Here is a 20,895-nt window from a genome sequence, read left to right as displayed (position 1 = left end):
AGAATGTACCTGGGTGTTTCCTGGGTTTTTTGGGGAATTGCCACTGGTTTTTGTTAGAATAAGAGTTGCCTCTACTGTATACTGTATATAAAGACACATGAATAAGTAAAATCATCAGACACAGCTGAATGTGACTTACGAAAATCAAACAATGAAACCCCGTCCAATGGGATGGTGGACATGAACTCTCCAGCTGAGTATGCACTGTGTAGAATTTGTCAAGATGTTAATGGATATCACAAAATTAACATGGCTGGAGTACATACATAATATTTAAATTACCATTTTTTAATTGTTTCAATATTATTTTAAATAGTTTTGACGTTATAGTATTTTGACAAATGTCTTTAATAAAAAGAGGGAATACAGTATTCTAATGGAACAAAGTAAAATATATCCACTATTGTTGTAACATTAAGGTGAGAATACATACGTTTTAAACGTGGGCTGCATCAAGACAAAATTGGTGCTAGACGTGGAACGCTATCCAACAGAAATGAATGGAAGACAGCAAGGAATTGGTTAATAGCCTCTATTGGATAGCAGAGAACTTGGGTCAGATTTCAACGAAAAATAGTCAATACAAACTGAACCAGAGTCTCTATCAATGACAGATAATAATAATATTCATTTAAAAAAAATATTTATAATCTTATTTAATATTGAGACCACGTTGGTGTAAGAACAAATGTAACAAAAACACAGCATTAGTCCTCATTATAAGGAAACACAATAATGAAAACCGGTAAATACCTCTATAAACTAATGAGAAACTCCCAATCAAAATCTAAAATTAGAACTCTCAAAGAGATGGAGTTCTCTCAAACAAAAATTCAATGGAAGCACTTGAGATCACACTCAGAATTCAAGCCGTGAGGCTGAAGTGTATTGAGTGAAGATTCAAAAAGCTTCTCTTTGAAAAAGTATTTTGATCCCATTGCCACCACATTTGGGGACAGGAATGTGTTCTACGGCTGTGTATTTGAATGAGTGTCGAGAGTCTGTCTGACAATCCACAAAATGTTTTGACACGAGATGACTGGTATCCTTGTTGGAAATTAGTCCTAAATGTTCCAATTCTCGTATTTTTAGTAATCTGGTGGTTAGTCCCACATTTTCTCTGTGGCAACCACAGGTGAGTAAATATACTACATAACTAGTCTGACACGTAGTAAAGGTTTTAATGGTACGTTTCCCAGTTCTATTACTGTTTTCAAAGGTCTGTGTTTTTTGTGAATAGGGACAGATCTTGCAGTGGCCACATCTGAATGAGCCCTTCAAATGTGGAAATAAACCAATGTTCTGACATGATTTCTGTGTGTGTAACATACTGGGTGATGTTAATGTTTGTGACTTTGTGAAAATAACTTTGGGATCAGAGGATACTATGTTGCGTATAAGGGGATCTAAAGAAAAAATACTCCAGTGTTTCTTTACTATTGAGAGACCATAACAGAGGTGTAGTTGACCCCCCCCCCCTCCCCATCCTCCATCGTCGGCGGAGTTGTGAGTCCCCCCCCCCCCCTGTTTAACACCTCGCAAGCCCCCTCTATTTCCCTCCCTGTTTTCATGTATTTCTTTGGATCTTCACTCTCAATACACTTCAGCCTCACGGCTTGAATTCTGAGTGGGATCTCAAGTGCTTCCTTTGAATTTTTGCTTGAGAGAACTCCATCTCTATCTACTTTGAGAGTTCTAATTCCAGATTTTGATTGGGCGTTTTTCATTAGTTTATAGAGGTATTTACCGTTTTTCATTATAAGGAAACACAATAATGAGGACTAATGCTGTGTTTTTGTTACATTTGTTCTTACAGCTACACCTAACCCTCCTTTCCCGGGTCTAAAGGTGGTTACATCAGATTGACCATATACATAGCAGTGCTCAGTCTCATACCTGTTCAGAGTGCTGGGTAGGTGCAGGCTGGGCATGGCTATGCAGATAGGACAAGGATGGGCATCAGGAATTGTTTATAGCCGAAAAAGAGAGGGAGTGGCTCAGTGAGTAAAGACACTGACTGGCACTGAGTCTGAAGCAGGGGAACCTGGTTCAATTCCCGTTGTCGGCTCCTTGTGACCTTGGGCAAGTCACTTTACCTCCCTGTGCCTCGGGCACCAAAAACATAGATTGCAAGCTCCACGGGGCAGGGACCTGTGCCTGCAAAAATGTCTCTGTAAAGTGCTACGTAAAACTAGCAGCGCTATACAAGAACATGCTATTGTTATTATCTGTTTATAATGCTCCAAACACTAAGGTTACACTGTGCTTTACGTGGTAGCTCTCACTCTTCTGCTGGGAAGGTACTTAGGCTCATTTGGGCTTCACCCAAATGAAGCCCTTTGTAGTGCTTACTCCAACACTGGGGAGGTATTTGGCTTATTACCCGTAGTAAGGGTTAAATTGGCAGTCTCTTGCATAGTCGGTGATGCCCCATATTATATGGACTTCTATGGAATACACTCTGGCCTCCGGGATTTATGTCCCGCTACTCTGTACCGCACACTTCTCCCATACCGCTCTAATCAGGATTGCATTACGGACCCTCCGGTTGGGCCGATCCAAACACACTCCGGAGTTGCTAACAGGGAACTCCTCGCTATCTTACAGAAGGAAGCATGCTTTTAGTAAAAACAATTAGGTATCTTTACTACTGGTGCTTAAGGGCGCGTTCCCTAACTGGAAACAACAAATGGTGACAGGATACATCTTAACACATTGTAGCTATACACTTAAACCTATATACAGGACTCCGTAAAGATCCCAGGAGACCTCTGATGAGTCTGTCTCTAGAACATTGGGTGTAGCTATATATAACCTATCGCCCTATGTTGATATCACTGGTCACAAGACATACTGGGGTGTAGCTGTACCTTTTTGCATAGTCATCCTACATCACATGGTGGGGAGGGGCAATATCAGAGTCTGGTCTGGTAAACCCATTAAGGCTGTTAACCGCTTACATAATTGGTCCCCGGCAAAGGGCTACATACAGATATAGACATATTGTTATACTTTATTTCATTTAACACGTGGGAACTTAAACAAAACAAACAGCAAACAACCAGAATGCCCTCCTAGCTACTACTGACAAGGCCATAGATCTCGCTGGCAGCTTTTTCTGAATTCAATGATGCCTCGGATATGAACTCCGCCACTAGCCTCAGCTCAGAGAATGCCTTGACGATCTGGGATCGTTTGACTAGTTTCTCTAGAACCTCTTCTAGGTTTGGAAACTACCGTTTCAGTGCTCTAGATTTGGATGTTATGGCCACCTACGGCCTACACGCTACTCATGCAGCCGTAAAATAATTTTTTTAAGCCCCTTCCATGCGCCTGTCCATAGCGTCATGGGAGGCTGCGCCATCCACTGGTAACATTGTATATGTCTCTCGAATCTTGAGATCACGGCATCCACTTTAGGAGGTAAATCCCAGGTTTTCGCTGATTCTTTTGTTTTTTCTCGAATGGGAACATCCTGGTGAATTTTCTGTACATGGACACACTTGTCGGGCTGTGTCTATTCATTCTTGATTATTTGCTTTACATCGTACACAAAAAAAGGCTCTAGCCTTTATATGGCGGCCTTTGAAAATACGATCCTTCGGTACTGTAAGGACGGCTTGTTCTCTATGTGCAGAACTTCATTTACCACCTTCGTGAGAGGCTTAGTGAGCTGCAAATCAAACACCAACGATTCCCTCTGTGGAATAGTCATTATTCGACGACTCAATATCTGCCTCCATGCTGCAAAATTGATCCTCTTCCGACTCCCCAGAGGAGGAGTCCTGCAGTCTCTCCAAACTGGTGTGACCTTTTTACTTGTTTTTTTTTTTTTATTAAAAAGCCCACTTATTCTCCTTTGTGTGACATCACCGTGACTCGTGCTGCATGACCCCATGGAGCTGTTCTTCCCCCCTCCTCTCCCCTCCCCCGCGGCGGCCTTGGTCTGTGCCAACGGAAGAGGGCCACGTACACAGGCGCTTCGGCATGTCTTGCAGCTGCTACCTCCGCGGACTTTGATCGGCGCCTTGGAGTTCAGGTTTCAGAGGGAGGAAGAGGCCAGAACTTCCCTGGATCGACTACCCAAGGCAGTCAGGTAAGCCTCACTTGAACAATTTAAAACAACAAACTACCTCTGCTTATTAACATGAGACAGAAAAAGACTACCTCGGGTGGAAAGGAGGAGCTGTTTATGGTCCTCCCACAAATAGAACAGAAAAAATTCCATCTCAACTGTAGGGTGGGAGCTTAACCAATTGTCCCCATGGCAGTGGTCACCAAACAGGAAGTAATCCTGTTGGGTCGGACCAGTAGACTATTCCAGTCACTACAGTAGGTGCCTTAGGCCTGTTAAGTCAATAGTTATTGATGGACAGCGGAGAGCCTTTCAGGAAGTGTGGGATGGAACTCATTTAAACATACTTTGCATATCTCCCAGGGTACCTCCAGTGTGCTCCTTTTTCAGCAAACGCATCTCTCATTTATATGTAGGGGATATATACATGCACATACATACAATTGGAGACGGTACTAAAATGTAAGCTCTTCCTCCTCCCGAAAACCCGGCAGGTGACGGAGACAGATCTGTGGAATTCCACGGTTGAGGACAATCAGGACAGGACAAAGCGTGTCACATTCCAAGAAAAACATTGAGCCATCTCTAGCAACCACCTCAGATTGCATGGGACAGGGTCAACCAGTCTTGGCTTTATATTTCAATTTAATTAACAAGAGACCTTGTTAGAGGGGTCTTTGGTGACTTATATAGAAAATCTTCAAACTACGTTGCATACTGTATACCCCAAGAACCTCTCCATCTACATTTATGTTAAATGAGCCTCTTAAAAAAATTAAATAGTTATATATACTCAGGTTTTTGCAATTAAGCTTTCTAAACAGAATGTGATTGTTAGTTAAAGTTACTTTCTGAAATGGTATTGTAACTATCGGGCTATGTTTGTCATATGTGAAGTGATATACTCTTAAGGTCACAGTGCCACTTTGCAGAATATATCATACTATATATAATATTGCAATATAGTGAAAGCTGCCAGATATATTCTGTGGCATTTGAAACAATTGTTTCACGTCACGTGTTTAATAGCTTTGCAAACGTAGACCAGAAGCCAGATCTCAACTTAGTTTAGAACATTTTAATTTGCTAGTCCACTTCAAGCATTGACTTGTGTATATTCCATAAACAGTATTATCCTTAAAGCAGCAACATGTGACCTATGTTAAAAAAAAAAGTTCTGTTGTATTAGTGACTATTATTCAACTTAATGCAATTTTTAAAGCATCCTTTTCCCCAAGCAGTGCAAGGTCTTTACAACACCTTCATGTTTGTGATAATTTGTTACCAATGTTCCCAGAAGTTTGAGTTGCAAACTGTAATAAATTACCTTAGGAATAAGGATACATTGTAGCTGCTGAGTTACACTGGCTGAAGGATTGATTGAAACTGGGCCATTACTTTAGGCACACAATCAGGATTTTGACAGATTTATAACAGGAGCACCAAACGATTGCCAGTTTAGATAAGAATGTAGAATTCTTCATTAAATACAAGTTGTAAAATATATACCATAGTCTAGTACAATTATTGGTTGAAAGAAATACAAGGTATTATAGATACTACCTCTGGAATGCACTCAGTGCTGTTATTAATGAAGGTATATTGATAAGAAAATGATAGCTCTACTGAAACATTAGACGACACATTGTTGGTGATGGAAGAGCTCAGATCGGATTAACACCAGTATATACTGTAGGTGAATATATAGTTATAGAACAGTATCCTTTTGTTGCACTCAAATGTCCTCATAATAAAATAGAACATTTCATAAACATAAAAAAAAGGAAATGAAGACGTAGAAATGTAATATTAAAAACCCTTGGTATAAGCCAGAGCTCGACCCCTTCTTCACAATGTTATATGTAGAGCTACATTCCATGTGATGGCACACCAAATGAACGAGTTACATTAAAACAATTTCATTAAAGGGTCAAGCTCTAGATTAGACTAGAGTTACTTAAAATATTGCGTTTCTGGGTTGTTTAGTTTCCTTTTTATTTCTATATAAATTAAAGTGTTGTATATAAATTATAAAGTTATTTTGAGTAAGATTAGTGCAACTAAAGCATACAGTTCTATAAATATATATTTATAAATGATATGGACAATACAAGGCATGGTAACAAGTTAAACCAAACCACCATTGAGAGTTTGATATGTGGTTTATTTTTTGTGAACAACAGTTTGTTTCTGATTAAATTATATATATTTTTTAATCAGTTAATGAAAACAAATTGAGACATTTAAATCGGTACACTTTCATCTCCTCTGTGTCTGTGCTGCTACACGGAGGTTTATCTCTCTGTAGGAAACCATGGTTCACTTCCTCCGTGAACCATTTTTTTTAACTAGAAGTGCTAGATGATCCGTCTGTTTTTCCCCACCAGTGTTTTTTTTGGTTAAAACTGGAATTCCTAATGGGAGGGAAATTAAAAGGAGGTCAAAGCTAAAACCTATTGGCTAATTCTCTGCTTTAATAAATATGGTGCTGTCTTTTGCAACGAGGAATGAACTCCAGATCCACAGGACCGGCTCGGAGTGATGAAATATTAATATGCAAACCTTAAAGATATTTTCCTATTATAAAAACCATAGGAATGTCCTTTTTTAAAATATGCCACACTTTCCCCACTACCAATATCTATATACATTTGCTAATAAAATGACCTACGAAACTCTGCTTGGTTTAGAAAAGAAGCAATTTATTGTAGAAAATGAAAGTCAGTCACCAAATCGAAGGATCAACAATATATATACACACACACTATACAAGAGAAAAGCCCCATATACTGTAGTTAGAAAAAGTCAAAATACATTGAATTCACCAGCCGCAAACTAGTGAGTTACATATGAAGACAGTGATAGTTTAAACAAATGTAACTATCGATTATAACATTATCGACAACAACATTGACAATAAGTAAAAGCAAAAAAAGCACATTCCCATTTAGCATAATTTAAAACTTCAATAAAATAAAGTGATCACTGTTTTTCATGATGTAATGTTACAAAGCTGGTCATAAAATAGCAATCTTATTAAATAAAGGGTCTTGCGATGACCCCACAGTTGTAGTGGTCAGGGCTGTGTATGTTATGGTGTAAAGGGAAAGCAAAGGCACGGTCTTAAAAAGCACACCACTACACTCGGACGTAAGTAGGAATGCACGTCATTATTTCCATTGTGGTTTCCCAAGTAGTTGCTTTGTAACAAGCTACTATGTCCCTAACGTCTCTCGGCACATATGTTGTATGGATAAGGCTGCAAGGTCATGCCCAGCTTTGGCTTGAGATTGGGCACAAACCCATGTGGAAAACACAGGTGAAACCGCTGCAGCAGCGCGGTGAAGAACAGGTACATTTCCATTCGGGCCAGTTGTTCTCCAAGGCAATGTCTTCTACCTAAGCAATTAAAAACAGAGCAATTAAAGTTGATGCAACACAACACACTTATCAGTCAAACAAACTCACAGCAAGTTAAAAAGATACGAGTGGGAATTCATGCAAATGTACAACCAATGGGATTCTTCCTTCCCTGCTGGTATGCTAAAATATTTCATCAAGGATTCTGCATTGGTCTTTGCAGAATCTGGCTATTAGAGCAATTTCAGCCAGAGGCCCCTAATAGGGATTGCACTTTAAATGAGCTACATTGTTTTTTTTTTGTTTATCTTGGAAATTATTCTGTAGCATGTCCTTTGTACATATTGGGATTTAACCCCCTTCATTTTCATAATGCCCATTGCAATAGGATCCATACATTGTGGCTCAGGTGTATTAACACTAAATGGCAGTAAGTGTACTAGTGAGGAAATGGCCTAACATTTACTGTGCTACACAATAGAAGACAAACCTTTCTGCTTTGTGTGTAGTTGTTTAATACCAGACTTAATCTAGCTAAACAACGAATACACTGAATTCTAATGGACGGTAACAGTGAAAATGTAATTTACATAGAGCTTTAGGTACAATGAACGAGAAAAATGGAAGGAAAAAATATATGGGCTGGAAAGTAAATAGCTGTTCTAAAATAGAGGCATTAGTCGTTGGTACTTAAATCATTTGTTGCCCTAACATGTTGTAGGTTGATGGTATGATAGAAAATTCAGATTGCTACATTTGTTCCTTAAGTTTAGTTTTGAGAGGTTGTGATACCTTTTAATGGGCTGAGATTTGAAGTGCTCACAGTACACATACAATTACATCTATTAAGAACTGTCTTGTCTTGTACATTTAATGTATTGATTGACAAAGTGATTAAGATGAAAGGTGTGTGCATATATATGGGTACTTTTACAGAGTAGATGTCGCTGAAATCACTTGGGAAAGTAAAGCCATCAGGGGATTGTGATAAAGGGCAGTGCAAGGAGAGACAATCTAAATTTAGCTGCTTATCTTACAAATAAGACAAACTCCTTATGTCCATCATACCACATGAGCAACGAAATGGGCATGTGTGGGTTTGATACTAGGTATGAAAGGTGCACGTAACAAGACATCTTGTATTAACACTACTGGCATCATTTTACCTGGAAAATATGAAACGTACAATATAAACATGACATGTTTTATATGTATTGAACAGTATTTCTTACCCAACGAAAAAGGAACAAAAGCGTCTTTCTTAATAAACTGGCCAGCGCTATCCAGAAACCTCTCTGGATAAAACACTTCTGGGTCACACCAATATTTTTCATCAAAATGCACAGAGTAAAGGTTGGTGATGACCGTGGTGCCTTCAGGGATTGAATAACCACGCACAACCGTGTCCCTAGAGGTAGCATGGAAAATCCCTAAGGGAGCGATATTGCAGAATCTTAGAATTTCGTGTAAAACGGCTTCTGTGTATGGCATTCTGAATTTCTCTTCTAAGGTGGGGATCCGGTTTGGTCCAACAACAAAATCTATTTCTTTCTGAACTTGGCCTGTTAAACGGAGAAAGGACAGAGTTAATAAAAAATAAATAAAAAAAAACCCCACGTAATTGTAACGTTCTTGGTGGCCAATGGAATTTGTACCATCTGGATTTTCCCCCCCATACAACAGAATTTGCCCCAAAGCACATTGTCATCAAAACCCCATCCTCAAATCTATCCATGGCCATTAAATGTCATTTAGCTACATGGACAGACAAGATCAGTAAATATATTAACTATACGAGATACAATACGCATGTATATCTTCATTGAGGATAAGAAACTATGACCAACATTAATTTTTTGTCCACCCAATACATTTTCAACTAATGAGTTTAATGCAAAGAGGACTTCTAATAATGGTTTGATACCTGCTAGCAGCAGCAGCAACATTAAGCACATCTGAAATAGCTGTTTTTTCAGCAACGGAGGGAGTGAATCAGCAGTGGATGCTTCAAGCGGTGCTTTGGTGGCAATTGTTTCAATTACAGGGTTTCTGAATATAGCTGTGCCCAGCCAAACTGTACCTTGACACCAAGATTTTGTTTCACATTTATTTCCATGAATAGCATTATCTCACATACATCTTACTCCAAATGTCCTTTACTTATTACAATTTTTGTAGTAGTTTTGTAGTTAAGAAATTAGTTTCTGAAACAGCTTTGTGGGGGCGCTTAAAAATGTCAAGAAAGGTAGAGTACTCACGTGGACTTGTAGAAAGGTGTATTTATTATTACAAATGGTCAACATTTCGGTCCCAACTGTGCATTATTATTGTCATGCTCACAGGCAACACTAAGGATATAGAGCACCCAATTAGGGATTTTTCCTTGCCAACTTTAAAGGTCCAGGTTGGGATCAACACAACCATTTTTATTAATAAATACACCTTTTACCAGGTTCGTGCAAGTGTTCCCAACCTTTTATTGATATGTTAGATAGATAAAGCAACCTATGTCCTTTTGGGCACCTGTAATTCCAATCACGTGAGTGCTCCTTTTTATATCGGCTTTTAAAAATGGCCATTATGGTGATTATTCTATAAACCGTTTTAGAACTACCACAAGTTAATTCCTCGGTTAGACATCAATAGCTAATTGGCAACTAAACACAGACGTTTCAATAGACTAACATTGTAGCACAGTGTTTTTCAACCAGGGATTCTAGGAACTCGTTGGGTTCCCCGGGCATTTCTAAAGGGGTTCCCTGTAATTTTCAGGTCATTTTAAAACAGTTACAAATACTGTACAGTACTGAAGACTTTACAATGCACCTGATCTCAGACGCGCTATTAGAGAGGGTTGGGGTTCCGCAGAATGCATCTGATCTCAGACGCGCTATTAGAGAGGGTTGGAGTTCCTCAGAATTCCACATAGGGTTCCTTAACCAAAATAAAGTTGGAAACCACTGTAATGTACCACAAGGGTTATGCCAGGTTCCTTCTCTTGGATTTATGGTGACTACTTACTATTTATTTCTACTGTTAGAATAAAGATGAGTGTCTCACCTTGAATGTTGGGATAAAGAGCCATGAACAAAAACGCCCATCTTAAAACATTGGTGGTAGTTTCTGTTCCAGCAATGAGGAGTTCTCCAACAGAGAAGATCAGATTCTCAGTGGAGTACGTGGAATCTGGATCGGCTTCATTCCTATCCATCTCATCCAAATAGGCATCGATAAAGTGATGGGGTGACTGGGGCTTCCGATTTTCGGAAAACCGCTGTATGATTCTCAGCAGAAAGTCATACACTTCCGATGCATTTCTGAAAAGCTGCTGATGCTTCCCAAAGGGCAGGATGCCTATTAGAGGAAATGCATTGTACAGGAACACCCAGGCACTTGTTGCCAGTTCAATATTTTCACTGAATATTTCAATCATGTGCAGGAAATCTGTGTCATCGTATCTAAACCGCTCCCCAAATATGATCAGGTTGGAGACGTTGGAGACCGCAATCGTTATCAAGTGTTTAGGGTCGAACGCTTTGCCTTTGTATGTGTCAACAGCGTCAAGGAAGAACAGGGACTCTTCTGAAATCTTGTTCTCGAAGGACTTCTGACCGTATCCAAAGTTACGGAAACAGCTGACAGCCAACTTGCGATGCTCTGTCCAACAACGACCATATTTTGCATTAAGGAGTCCTGAAAAAAGTGTCAACCGAGATATGTAACCAATTAAAAAACAAAATGGAAACTCCAGTAATGTGCATTACTTCATAAACTCCATAGATTGGCAGGTGGAAAATAAAAATCGCCCTTATTTTTCCTTCTCCAAGCACAAAGGGATTTGGTTTCCACTCCAGTTGGAGAAGCGACACTACACACAGGCGTTCAATTCAGCAGGATGTAAAAGACAGATAGTAGAATGAAACTCGCCACTTGAACAACTATCCAACAGGCCGTTATTATGGTCGCTATTCTGTTACAATAAGAAACATTCATTTAAAGGAGCAATCCAAGCAAGCAATTTTATTAGCAAATTTTTTTTTTTACAAGGGATTGAACGGGTCTCCAGAGCTGAACCCCATTAATGTCAGCTCAGAGGACCCCTCGCTTCCAGACATTCAGGCCTCTGAAGGGTGCGCTGGTATCTCTGCAAAGTTTAAAGCTCCCGCGTCACATGGGCCAATAGGAAGCCGCACCAGATGACATCACACTTTCCTATTGGCCTGAAAGAGCTTTGAAATGCAGCCATTACGGATCCCCTGCTAGTAAGTATCTAAATTAATGGGACTCTGCTCCGGAGACCCCCTGCTCTAATCCCATGACTAAAAAATAAATACATTGCCTGCTTGGGTTACCTCTAAATTCCAGGACTAATCTAGTTATTTGGAAAAAGGGTCAAACCTACCTCCCATTTTAGTCAACTTGTGAAACAAAGGAAGCGACGGTCGATCGGCAAAGACATCACTCTGGCCAACCAAGCATTCCTTCACCACATCGTAGCCATTCAGAACCACGGTAGATATGCCTCCCAGGTCCAGACTGAATATCTGAAGTGATAGGAAGCGACAATGCTGTCATTTAGTACTGAAAGACATATACAAATTAAACATGGTAGCCCAAACTGGGGGTTTTTGTTTGTCTTCTTCCGGATCAATATACTGTAAATGCAAATATAGGACAAAGTATCTGTCATCTCAATGTAACATAGGTGAACTCTATGGACACAGGTCTTTTTTCCAACCTCATCTATGTATCTAGGTTGTTTTGCACAACTGTAATTGTTTCTGCACAAACTGCAAACAGCTTGCTCTTGAAGCAATGGCGTTATCCTCCTGCAAGCAAGTTATCTTATCGAAGGAGAAGTGGCACACTTAATAGTTGATAGGGATATGGAATATAGTTCCGACCCTGCAACAAGTTTCCTTTATCATGCCAAACTAGAATTAGATAGGATTGTGAAAGCATTTAGGGCTAGATAATAAACATTGAGGTCCACATTTACTAAACGGTGCTAAGAATTAGTGCACCTTGATGTTTATTTTAAAAAAATGCTCTGCAATGCACTGGCACCCCCTGCTGCACAGAAGTAATTTAATATGAGAGCAAGAATGTGACTTGGGTGTGCCTCTTCAGTCAATTACCTACATAGACGTTGCTCAGTGGGACTGCACCTTGACGAACACCCGCCCCCTCCCACCCAGTGTTACATCAGACCTGGGCTCTCTTACATCACTCTGTAAGGGAATGTTATGTATGTGCATACTGATTTTGTCTTGGGGGCATACATGGTGAAAGATGAAGGACAGGCGCAGAAGTGCACAGACCAAGGACATCCTGGCATGAAAATGACACAGAGAGGTATTTTCAACCTGCATATCTCGGCGTCAGTGTATCGAAGACATTGTGCACCTATTTTGCCCTGAGTCAGTCTGTGTTTTAGTGCCTGTCACTAAGAGGAATTAGGGATGGGACAAGTGTCACATCATAATGAACGGTAACGAAGTCTGCATCCAAGTCCTTTCCCCCCTCTCCATTGGCATCAAAACATTCCCTGCCCAGAGATTAAACACACTTTTTACATGTGATGGAACCAGAATAAATGAACACTTTATTTACCGTGTCCTGATACATAGACCTAAAACACTCAGATACTCCTAGAGTGCACGGAATAGTTTAATATTTCTTCATCCTTTCTTATACCATATGGCAGCATGCATAGCACACACAGGAGGCGTTAACAGTGAGGACAAGTGTAAGAACTAAATTGCTGTAGTTACCAGCCAAGTACATAAATACAAAAAAAAAAGTGTTTTTTTTGTTTTTGTTTTTTTAAATCTGGACGATACATGCCTGATATACATACATACACACTATAGTTATAGTGGAAGGATCTTAAACTGAAGAATTATGCAGCCATTTGAAAATGACTGATTTGGCCTCCACTTTAATGAAATTATTGGAAATCTCACAAGGGAAGCCATATTTATGGAGCCCCCCCACAAAAGTTTACAAAATGTTTTTCATCATCTAATCCTGCGGAGCGTTTTAAACAATGAAGTATGTGATTCGGTTTGCAAAAGTAGAGGCATTTTATAGATTACTGTGGTTTGATTTATTTTATTTATCCTTAATAGGATAAAAGGTTTTTTTTTGTGTTTTAAATCGTTACGTTCTAAATTAAAGGCCAGTGCTGCAAACGAAGATCGCTTTTGTAATCATTCTTGGCAATATTACATAAGCTTTCATGTAGATCATTAATTGGTATTGCATTGCATGCTCTCAGGTCTTTAACCCCCTCACTTTCCAAAACGTCACGTGTATCTAGGAAACAGGTTTCACGTAAGCAAATACCTAAGAAATAAGTACAGGGGTAGCCAACTCCAGTCCTCAAGGGCTGCCAAACAGGTCAGGTTTTCACAATATTCCTGCTTCAGCACAGGTGGCAGTCGTCAACTGTGCCTCTTATGCTGAAGCAGGGATATCCTGACCTGTTGGTAGCCCATGAGGACTGGAGTTGGTAGAATACCCCTGGATTAGTAGAATACCTACTGATATTCAGGTAATGATCAGTTTACAAAAAAACTAATTCAGTTTCTAGTATCCCATTTAAAAGAGTTCCAACTCTGGACTGTTCCCAGAGGTGAGGGAGTGCGAGGCAAATGGTCTGATCAGAATTTTTGTAAAGCGCCAACATATTCCACCGCGCAGTACAATAGGGGCAGAGAGTGATATAAATCACATAAATGACAGACAAGTACAAAACAGATTATAAAAAAAAAAGAGGTTGCTGCTACTGGGAGTTTACCAATTCTTAATTGTCAGATGAATATGCCACTGAATTAATATTTAGCATTGCATCGCACCAAACCTGCCTAGAACTAAACACAGACCCAGCATTTAATTTTGCAAATTAAAGCGATGTAAAGCTGTAATGATTCCCAAGCACTGGGTCAGGGGTAGCCAACCCTAGTTCTCAAGGGGCCACCAGCAGGTCAGGTTTTCAGGATATCCCTGCATCAGCACAGGTAGCGGTCAATATGACAGCTACTGATTGAGTCACCTGTGCTGAAGCCAGGATATCCTGAAAAACCAGACCTGTTGGTGGCGAAAACACTGAAATTCAGAGCAACTGCTTTCACCATGATTGTGTGCGCCCTGGGCAGTGTATCCCAACTCCGGTCCTCAGGAAACCCCAACAGGTCAGGTCTTAAGGATGTCCCTGCTGCAGCACAGGTGGGTCAATCAGCGGCTCAGTCATTTTGACTGAGCCACCTGGGCTGGAGCAATCCTTGTTGGGGTTCCCTGAGGACTGGAGTTGGGAAACACTGCGTTGAGGACTAGGTTTGGCCACCCCCCCTGACCTGGACCATGGGAATAAACCCAGCAGTAAATTCCCCTTCCCCCTCACCGTGTATTCATGGGATTGTGAAATACCTCTCCATGGACCTTACTTTGCTTCTTCATGTAGACGTGGGGATCGGAAGCCAGGGCGAGGATATTTCCTATGAGGGGTAACCCGGTGGGTCCCGGCGGGAAGCCCCTGGGTCTCCTTTGCTTTAGGATGTGCCTGACCATGAAGGCGGCAACGAGCAGCACCGCAGAGCCGGCCAGCACCGCGCACACCGGCGCTAGGAGCCCCATGCTCTGCTGCCAGGACCCCTCACTCATCGCTGCTGTGGGGGATTGTTCTGCTCCCAGATCTTACCAGTCCTATCCCCTCCCCGCGGCCGACACCCCCTTACACAACACTCCTCTTCCTGGCTGCTCCTCCTTCATCATTCTCAACCCCCCTTTCCTTGTCCATGTGCCCTTCAGTCTCTCTATGGGCCCCCTCCCCTCATAGTCTCGTCTGCTCTCCCAAGCTAAAGGGGAAAAACTGCAACCACGTGCGCGTTATGTGAACAACCCACTTCCTGGATCCGCCTCCAATTTGCTGATTGGTCGATAAGCCCTGTCACAGTCTCTTTCTGATTGGTGGACGGGTTAGAATGTGCCTGAGTGACAGAGAGTGGCAGACTGTCTGCATTTGGCAAACTGTAACCAGTCAATCCTTTTGTATTGCTCAAATATTTTACTCCATTAACATATATATATATAAATAATATAATAATATATAAATAAAAAAAAGGTATCACCTAATACTGAAGAACACACACACACACACGCGCGCGTGTGCGTGTGTTCTTCAGTATTAGGTGATACCTTTTATATATATATATATATATACACACACACACACACACACACACACACACACACACACACGTTGACAAATCACCAAAAAATCTACTCGCCACACAAAAAAATCTACTCGCCACCTAGTACCAAACGTGTGCTGCTTGGGCCAATATTTACTCGCCCGGGGGTTAAATCCACTCGCCCGGGGCGAGCAAATGTATAGGTTTGTCGAACACTGTATATATATAGGAAAACACAGGGGGTGCTCAGTGCTACATCCAAATGACAAAACATACATGGTAATAATTACAAGAAATGATGCTTCAATACTAATAACATTGCTAATGCTAATAATAAAATATGTTTTTTTAGTTAGAAATTTTGGCCAAAACATCATAAGCTTGCATATATATATATATCTCGTTTTTTCCGGACTCCAATCTGGTAAATTCTACTTTTTATATATATATATATAACAGAGATAGTAGCGCCAATAGATATGTAACTTAATATTAGTACAAATATAATTACTGTAATAGCAAGTATAAAGTGTAAACTGTACATATAACAACAGATGATAGGGAAAAAATTAGTTGTACCAGTACAGTATACTAATCCACTCCTGTATTGTCTAATCCAATGATTGCGCTTGTATGGGTTTGGGGCAGCTTTCAGATGGAGAACCACATCCAGAAAAATCTAAAAACACAAAAGAGAAAGCGCACAACCCATAGCGTAAAAAGCGTAAAATTTAATACAAAAAATAGAATAGAGGGAAACAGGTTCACTCACAAACGAAAATGAATAATAAGCATTGAGTATATCACCACACGATTCAGCACGGAGTCTCCTCCACAGCAAAAGGATGAAGAATGCCGTCAGCTATCAGTCCAAATGTTCAGACCTCGTGGGGTACAATCAGATACTTCAGCAGGTTATTGTTATATGCAGTGTGTTATTGTGTGTTATTGTGTGTTCCTGTGCAGGGCTATCCCATCTAATTAGGATCCTGCGCAGGTGGAGGTGCTGTCACCTAGTGAATCAGGTACACCCCAGGCTCCCAGTAGCGGAGGCTCAGGCCTCCTGTGAGCCACAGGTTAAGCACCACATACACCGTAGACGCCTTATCTCCCAGAGGGTGGGGGAAAGAGGGCTACATATATATATATACACATATACATACACATATACATACACATATACATACAGATATACATATACATATACATATACATATACATATACATATACATATACATATACATATACATATACATATACATATACATATACATATACATATACATATACATATATAAAACATAATACTGAGTTAAGTTATGGTGAGTAAAAAAAGTGACAAAAACCCTCCACAGGAAAGCAAATATGAAAATATAACTGTATGCTCATCTGCATGTCTTAGGCAGGTCTGCAACCCCGCCTTTCCCCATTATCACCCAGCATACAGCACTTCCACTGCAGCAAGGGATTCTGGGAAATGACATGCAAATGAGCACACAGTGTCACTTTTTGCCTCAAAAAATGGTTATTGAGGCAAAAAGTGACACTGTGCTCATTAGCATGTCATTTCCCAGAATCCCTTGCTGCAGTGGAAGTGCTGTATGCTGGGTGATAATGGGGAAAGGCGGGGTTGCAGACCTGCCTAAGACATGCAGATGAGCATACAGTTATATTTGCATATTTGCTTTCCTGTGGAGGGTTTTTGTCACTTTTTTTACTCACCATAACTTAACTCAGTATTATGGTTTAGCCTATCCCATAGCCTCTCTTGCATTCCCAGTAAAATCAACCCCACACTGATGAGACCCATCAAGGTCGAAACAGCTGTCTGTGGGTGGTTTTCTGGGTATGCACCTTAACCCTGGCTGTGCTCAAAGCTGTGACCATGCAGCAAGCTTAAGCTTAGAGGGAACCATGTTAAAAATGGTTATTGAGGCAAAAAGTGACACTGTGTGCTCATTTGCATGTCATTTCCCAGAATCCCTTGCTGCAGTGGAAGTGCTGTATGCTGGGTGATAATGGGGAAAGGCGGGGTTGCAGACCTGCCTAAGACATGCAGATGAGCATACAGTTATATTTGCATATATATATATATATATATATATATATATATATATATATATATATATATATATATATGTTCTTCAGTATTAGGTGATACCTTTTTTATTTGGACTAACAATTTATGTCATAGAACAAGCTTTCAAGAGTTCTCAAAAAAAAGGTATCACCTAATACTGAAGAACTCATTTATTCTGCATTATCGCAACTGGACTAACACGGCTATTTCGGTTTTATATATATATATGTGTGTGTATTTTTTTTCTTGTATACACAGTACATTTTTTTTAAAAGCACGAGTCCCTGTGCTGTAAAGCTTACAATCTATTTTGTAGTGGAGAAAGTGACTTGCTCAAGGTCACAAGGAGCTGACCCCCGGATTTGAGAGAGAAAATATTTTCAATACATACATAAACACAGCCCTATCAAATCACATTTGTTTAGTGTGAAGAAAAACAAACAAACAGTGCACTGAGGATCAGTTTGTGGTATATATTGAATTGTATGAAAAAAGGCCACATAGATATATGAACTAGAATACTGAAACACAACAATATTTTCCATCGGCGGGGCACACATCCTTGATTGAGCTGGCCACGGTGGGAGCGTTACTACACATTCTGAAGTAGCCCTGCTCCTAATATAGAGAGAAGTGTCTCTACACTGCCCTGTTATATACACCTACATGTGAGTGCAAAATCGTGAAACTTACCTTACATTTTCATCAGAGATCAGACGATACTATACTATGTTGTGTTACTTTTTTCATCTATATGCGGTACTAAGCGGATGACATCACGCAATACACAGATTGAAGAAATACAACCTAATAGATTTCATACTCCACCCAGCACCACTCCAGTTGGAGAGAGAAGTGTCTCCAACATGCCTACTTGTATTTAAAACTTTGTGAGTGCTTAGCATCTATCTTTAACTAGCTTGACGATTGGGTCATACATTGTTGCACTATATTCTCTTTATTTTTATTTTCATATACGATGTGGACCACTTGCGCTCCCCTCATCTGGAAGACATAGAAGACTCACACAGATCTGGAACGGATCTTTAGAGGGGGTTTTCTCCTTGAAGCTGCTACTTATTATTATATCACATTTTTACTTATTCACTATTGGTGGTGGTTAATGTATTAATATGGCACATTTAGATGCATGTTACTAGTTTTGTGATAGCAATAAGGGTACTATGAGTCCACTTTTATTTCAATTTTCACAGTATGTTCACTAGGAGTGCCCGATTGCACCCCCTCCTGTTTCAAGTTAGAGATAATGTATGATTTTGGGCGCATGTAACAGTTACAGAAAAGATTAAAATGTGAGACAGCTAAAGTCTTGAAATTACTTATGGTATACCTGTAAGGAATCGGGGAACGCGTCCCCCCCTTACCTGCAACCTCAGGAACCTCCGCGGACATCACCACGCGCGCACGGAGAGGTACTCATGACCTCATGATGACTGGACCCGCCTCCCGTTCACATCACTCCCACCTGTCTCCTGCACCTCCCCCAGCTGCAAGTCAACATTCTCTAATCACCTAATCACTTCCACCTGTCACCTGCACCACTCCACCTATCCTTGCCTCCGCTGAGGCCGCACCTCCGCTCCTCCCCTCTGCCAATTGGATCCATTCCCTCATATGTGCTCAGCTGAGCCACTGGCACTTTGGCTGAGCATAGTTCTTTGTAGCCTTGCTGCTCCCATGTTCCTTGCCTTGCTCTGTGTTCCCTTACCATCAGATTGTTCTCCTGTGTACAGACCGGCTTAACCCTTGGACTTGGCACCCTGACCATGGCACTCGGACTTCTACTATCCTACTGGCTTTACCCCTGGACCACGGCAATCGGACTCCTACTATCCCACTGGCACCAACCCCTGACCTTGGCAAGTATCAGGACTGTTCTTATATCTCTAACCCTGACCCGGATACCTTGACCATCCACTCTCCAGGCGTGCTCTCATTGCTGTGGGTGGCGTTTATACTATTCCCACCTCAGTACCGGGGACCCACCTTGTTCGTGGTGAGCACAAGCATTTCAATACTGAAGGCAGTTTTGAGAGTCTCTGGTAGAGATGGGCGATTTTTGGGGGGCGAATTTGGATCCGCAGCGAATCAGCCAGCTACTTTGGTCCGCGGATTTCTGGGGATCAATCTCAAAAAGGGAGATGCGTATGGGTGTGAATTTTCTATTATTATTGCCAATACAATCAGTGGACTCTACAAATCCGTCAGTGGATTGTACACAGTGTTAACAAGGTAACTTAAATTAGCGCTAGACCAAATGTGTATATGTGTAGTGCATATAAACGTGTGATGAAGCTGCAGCTGACGCGCCATCGCTCTACATTAGTGCACACAAAGGAAACCACTGGAGCCCGCCTGATAGATCTCTGGACCCCGGCTTACTCCTCACGACGCAGTCTCTCTCCGCCCTTCGATCTCGGCTCGCTCCTCTACCTCCCGGACCTCTGGCACCCTCGACACCCAGCTACGGCAATCACCACGATCCTTCTACCTCCGACACGGAATACAACTTGATGCAGGAGAGTGACTTTATTCTACCTAAGTCAAGGACAGAGTCCATTTCACCTATAGACTTTGAAAAGACTTCACTTCACTGATATATCCTTTATATTATTTTATTATTATTAATATAATATATTGTTAATATTATCACTATTTGTATGCGCCAGGTATTTATTCCACTTTTGTATTATTATAGTGGATTGTACACAATCGCGTTTCTTTATTAATTCGAGGATTAAAAAAACGACCAAATCCGTTTGCGGATTTTACAGCGCAAAACTGACTTTTTTTTTGGGGGGGGGGAATATGCGAGAAAATCCGGGAAATGGATTTGGGTGGATTCGTCTCTGGTAGGTTGTAAATGACGTGAGCGGCACGGTAAGAGATGGAGGAGCGTACGTAGTCCTTGTTGAACCTTGGGATCGTGAACAATCTTTGGAGTCAAATCTAAGGTAAGTGCTGCGTGTGGTAGGAGTGAGGAGCTTGTTCAGATAGGCGGGAATAAAATGGGAGTGAGGGGGTGTGTGAGAGAAGGGGGGGGGGAACTCTAGATTTATTTAGCATTTTTTTTTATTTGGAGGGCTCCCTTTGACATTTTGTTGCAGAGGGGCCCAAATATTTTTGTTACGCCACTGCTTTCATTTAGACTGCTGTAAATGAT

At 40.9% G+C, this 20,895-nt stretch overlaps 1 protein-coding gene across 3 annotated transcripts; it reads right to left on the bottom strand.

Annotated features, from left to right (window-relative positions):
- Positions 1–6,766: 6,766 nt before the first annotated feature.
- On the bottom strand, positions 6,767–15,334 carry CYP2R1 (cytochrome P450 family 2 subfamily R member 1). Of its 3 annotated transcripts, none has more exons than XM_075583878.1 (5): positions 14,867–15,334; positions 11,838–11,979; positions 10,496–11,128; positions 8,668–8,997; positions 6,767–7,474 (listed from the first exon to the last, which is right to left on the bottom strand). In XM_075583878.1, the coding sequence occupies exons 1-5, from the start codon at positions 15,098–15,100 to the stop codon at positions 7,299–7,301; spliced, it is 1,515 nt and encodes a 504-aa protein (XP_075439993.1). In that variant the 5' UTR covers positions 15,101–15,334; the 3' UTR covers positions 6,767–7,298. The 3 variants fall into 3 exon arrangements, with proteins under 3 accessions (XP_075439993.1, XP_075439995.1, XP_075439994.1); XM_075583880.1 differs by having other exon boundaries at positions 14,884–15,022; XM_075583879.1 differs by having other exon boundaries at positions 14,841–14,977.
- Positions 15,335–20,895: the final 5,561 nt, after the last annotated feature.

Source organism: Ascaphus truei, unplaced genomic scaffold (assembly GCF_040206685.1).
Source record: "Ascaphus truei isolate aAscTru1 unplaced genomic scaffold, aAscTru1.hap1 HAP1_SCAFFOLD_402, whole genome shotgun sequence".
Taxonomy (NCBI): Eukaryota; Metazoa; Chordata; class Amphibia; order Anura; family Ascaphidae; genus Ascaphus; species Ascaphus truei.
This window is presented reverse-complemented; position numbering and strand designations above follow the sequence as displayed.